Consider the following 4465-nt stretch of genomic DNA (forward strand, 5'->3'; position numbering starts at 1 on the left):
TTCAAGGTTGTAACGTGAAAGGTTTCTCTGCTTTTAATTCCTAAGCAAAAGTACTTTAGCCATCAATTTTGAGCGTAACCAGCTCAATTCCTCTTTATTTAAATGGCAGATTCAATAAAAAACTCCATCTGGCTTCCATAGGAAGCTTGCACAAGTCCTTTTTATTTTTTTTTTTTCAGGGCACAAGGAACTGTGGCCAGGATTAGAACCTCTTCCTCCTGCAGCATACTTGCCAGATGACAAGTTTATTGAATCTGGTTTTAACTTACTATGGCTTAAAGGAATGAACACAGCTCAGAGAAGTGGGTGCTACGTTTCTACTTCAAAGGTCTCCTACAAAATCAGCCTCCAAAGATTTACATGCAGAGTGTGGGTTTGACCTGGGCAGTCTGTTACATACCTCTCATCTCTTTCAGTGCTTGAAATAGAGTTAGAGAGTGACAAACCACATTACAAAATCCCAGCAATTTCAAGATCAGCAGCACTGGGTGAACCTTGTTACAAGATTCCAACAATTTCAAGATCAGCGGCATTGGATGAATCTTGTTACATGGCTAAATCCAATTTATATATTTTTCTTTTACCATCTAAGTTTCCACAGTGCTGTAAAGTCTCTTCAAATGCTCATTTTCTAAGTAAAACATGAAAGTATTTCATATCCACTGGTGTCACTTAAAATTATCCTCAGGTGTTGTCCTCAATGTAGAAATATGCTCTGTACTAAAAACTGTCACTTTTGATGGACAGAATTCAGTTTCAGCAGCTTTCAGGTATGAATCAGGGAGAAAAAGATCATGCTTCTACTTTAAATTTCTTAAAGTGGCTTCTACTGATTTCTTAAAGTGTTTTTTCAATTTATGAAGAACATTTCTGGTTAATCAGTGATGCACATTCTGTTATGTTATGAAGCAATCCTTCTCTTTCAAAATATAAATCATTGTTTCGCATTTCTGTTACCTACAGAGAAATCAGATTTTTATATTACAGATTTTTTTCCCCTTTTTTTCTTGAGAACAGAGAAGACTGTTCCTGTGAACTGATGCCAAAGAATTTCAGAGTCTGCAGCATAAATACTAACCTTATTCTTTCAGATGAGGAGCAGTCAGGACGCTGACCTCTGCTGAGGTGTAGCTGCATGCAGAGTTTCAGACATTCAGGTGGCAATGTCTGTAATAATTATGCATGTGCTTCATTAAACATGGCTGTGTACATAATAACATGCAATGTGGGCCCAGATTTGTAAAGCAAAGCATAGAAAAATTAACACACTTGTGTAAGATGAGGAAATAAATTAATCCCAACTTAAAATATCCTGGGTTGCTCTTTTTCAATTTCACACTTTACCTGTCCATACTATTTATATATACTCTGCGTTCTATTTGCTCCTTTTACTGGAGATGATTTCGTGTCTCTGCCATGGTGCCAGTTCTTGCACTGTGTGATGTGTTTGTGATGTTGAGTATACAGCATCGCTGGCATTAGAACTGTTCACCCCAGCCTTAGAAATAAGGAAATATTTCTCTGTCCTGTAACTAACTTTGTATAAGCCTCATTTCTTTGCATCAGTGGGTTAAAAGTAATTTTTTAGTCTTGAGCAGTGAATTTTCAGTGCTGGATTTGTTATGAGGAAGTTTTCATATTTCTAAGATCAGATTTTTATGGAAAATAGTTCAAGGAAATTTATGTGCTTGCATTGGGACTGGGCTTGCTATTTGGGTATTATTTTACCCTTCTTGTTAATAAAACAGTTTGTTAGGACTTCTAGCAGAGAATATTTGCCAGGTTTTCCTGCGCTTCAAAAAACGACAGAGAGACTGGGAAAATATTTGGAATTTATTATGGATGTTCAGGAAACTTAACTTGCAAAAAAAGATGGTGATAGCACCAAAATCAGAAGTAGTAGTTTTCTTCAAGACAGGGGACATCAGGACTTAATGCTTTTCTAAAACTGCCCAGAAGATTACTGTTGGCTTCCCTTTGAATTAATTAATTTGGAGCAAATTCATCTGAATTACTTGACCAATTTATTCATATTTTGCAAAATATATGTAGAAAAAATAATGGGCCTCTTTAAATCTTATGGATATAATTGCATCCAGGGATACTGATGATGTCATGAATCATTAGAAGGTACAGTGGGTTTTGTGGTATTTCCAAATTAAATTAGAGGTCTCTTGTTTACAGTTTGTTTGTGGTCCTATCCATTCAGGAGACCAGTGTATGGATCCAATAATTAAAAACCATAAATACGTGCTATAGCCTGATGCTGTATTTTGAAAAAGTTTTGGCATTATATCCCTAATTTTACTGCTGTATTACTATCATTTCCAGTTGTAACTGGCTTGATTTATGATGTATTAGTAACATATGAAAATTGTTATTATTTTCATTTGTTCAGCAGATGCTTATATCTTCTATATGCCTTATCCTTATCAAATCAGATTAAACTATTCAAAATTCTTCGCTAGCCAAGTATTCTTTTCTATGGGAGTGAGTACTGACTGTCAGTGCAGGTGAAGTGCAAGAGCAACAGTTCCAGGATTTCAGTGTGCGTGAGCAACAGTTCCAGGATTTCAGTGTGCATGAGGGCAACGAGCACCTCTTTGTACCTTTCTTGCTTGTTAAGCATTCCACTGTGATCATATTTTCAAGCAGTAGAATTGGAAGAGAAGTACTGGAAAGCGGGAGAGAGGCAATTGAAAGTGACCTGGTAAGATGAGATCATCTGACGAAACAGGCATCAAGTCACAGTTGAGCCCTACTAGATGTAAATGTCAGAAGGTGGAGGGAATCGGAGAGGAGCAATGGGTCAGTCACAGCCAGTGTATTAAAAGTAAATGTATGTTTCCCTCCCCAGTTCAGGCAAGTCAGTTCTCGGCCTTCCCCTCTGTCATATTTAAAATACTTATAAGACTTTCATATCAATTTTATTTAAACATTTCCCTTTTTCTGAACCAAAAGTATCATGCTGCTTAGAAAGAGAGGGAGCCACAAAAGGTTTCCTTATAAGAGAGGTTTTATGTAATCCAAGGAAAAGTGTGCAAGGCATTGCTGTATTTCTGTGTTTTCTCTCAACAGAGAGTGTGCATTTAGGCTTTTAAAATACGTGATTTCAACAAAAGGTTTTTCCTTCTTTGAATATAATCTGTGAGATAATGGAATTACAGCTGAGAGCTCCAGATACGAACTGAAGTACAACTTGAGAAGTAGAGCTTAATTGATGGGGCTTTGAGCAACCTCGTCTACTGGAGGGTGTCCCTGCCTATGGCAGGGGGGTTGGAACTAGATGATCTTTAAGGTCCCTTCCAACTCAAACCATTTTGTGATTCTGTGATTAAGTGTTCTGCTTAAACTGGGTCATGTTTAACGCAAAGCAGTTTAGTTTTCAGATGATTTTGTAACTTGAACGTAAATCATAGGCCAGATTTTTGGTGGCTGTGCCCATGGTTTGAGTGCCGTAGAACTGTGTTTATATACACCAGATACGGATCTGCTTTCTTCCACATCTTTTTAACACTTCTTTAATCCTTAGAGAATGAAGCCTTTGATTATATGGAAATGCATCTTTTAAGAAAATGCCAGCACGAAAATCATTTAACTGGGAGCACCTCTCCTCTTGTGTGCCTTCCTTTGCAGCTGCCTTTGGTCTCTACTTCCCCAGGAAAGAGTACTTGGAAAATGTTTACATTGATGAGCCAGCAGGTACACCACTCCTGCGCATCCACACCTTGAGGGATTCACATGGAGAAGTGGCCCACTTTCATCTCTGCCAGAATCTCATAATTTCTCGAGCAAGATCACATGAAAATAATTGGTTTCAAATCAGAGAAAAAACAGGACTTCTCTACCTCAGTAAAAGCCTGGATAGAGAAGACTTTAACATGCTGTGTAAGTATGAGAAGACTATCTTTTCTTGTTAAAGTATTTCTTGTTAAAACAAAGTACAATCAGATCATGAAATCTGTCCCCATTAGCATATGAGCATTAAATTTGGAAAAAAACTTATTTGCCCTTTTAAAATCAGAAAGCAGACCAATGAAGCCATATACCAAAGCAAACACTGCCCTGGAACAGATGCAGCTGCTCACACGATGGACTCCAGTATGGTGCGAAAGTTGCAGTACTTAAAATGCTTCTTTTGCATTTCACAGCTATGTAAGTCACAGCCTTACATTGAAATATGCAGTTTGTTCAGCTACTGGTGCAAATGAAGCCAATTCCACTGTGCTAATAATGCTGGGCACTTAATGCCCAGACCAACGTAGTTAGATTCGTTAAATTCTTACGTAAAAGGTCCTTGAACATTGATAACATGGATTCACAAAGTACCTTTGCATTTAACACCAAGCAGCTGCCCTTGGAAGAAATAGTTAAGTGTACCTCTTTCGCTTTCATGAGGTTTGGCTTTGTTAAAGAAGCTTACCACTGAACTACAGAAATGAATTATCTCTTCTCCACCCCCCTA

General features: G+C 37.7%; 1 protein-coding gene across 1 annotated transcript in view; it reads left to right on the forward strand.

Moving 5' to 3' along the window:
- Positions 1-3575: 3575 nt before the first annotated feature.
- The window catches only part of RET (ret proto-oncogene), a 35937-nt gene continuing 35047 nt past the window's right edge, over positions 3576-4465 (forward strand). The window contains exon 1 of the mRNA XM_010022197.1: positions 3576-3888. Coding sequence (XP_010020499.1) covers positions 3576-3888 — 313 coding nt within the window. The remainder of the gene's footprint in view (positions 3889-4465) is intronic.

The sequence above is a fragment of the Nestor notabilis genome, unplaced genomic scaffold (genome assembly GCF_000696875.1).
Source record: "Nestor notabilis isolate BGI_N333 unplaced genomic scaffold, ASM69687v1 scaffold3979, whole genome shotgun sequence".
NCBI classification, from domain to species: domain Eukaryota; kingdom Metazoa; phylum Chordata; class Aves; order Psittaciformes; family Psittacidae; genus Nestor; species Nestor notabilis.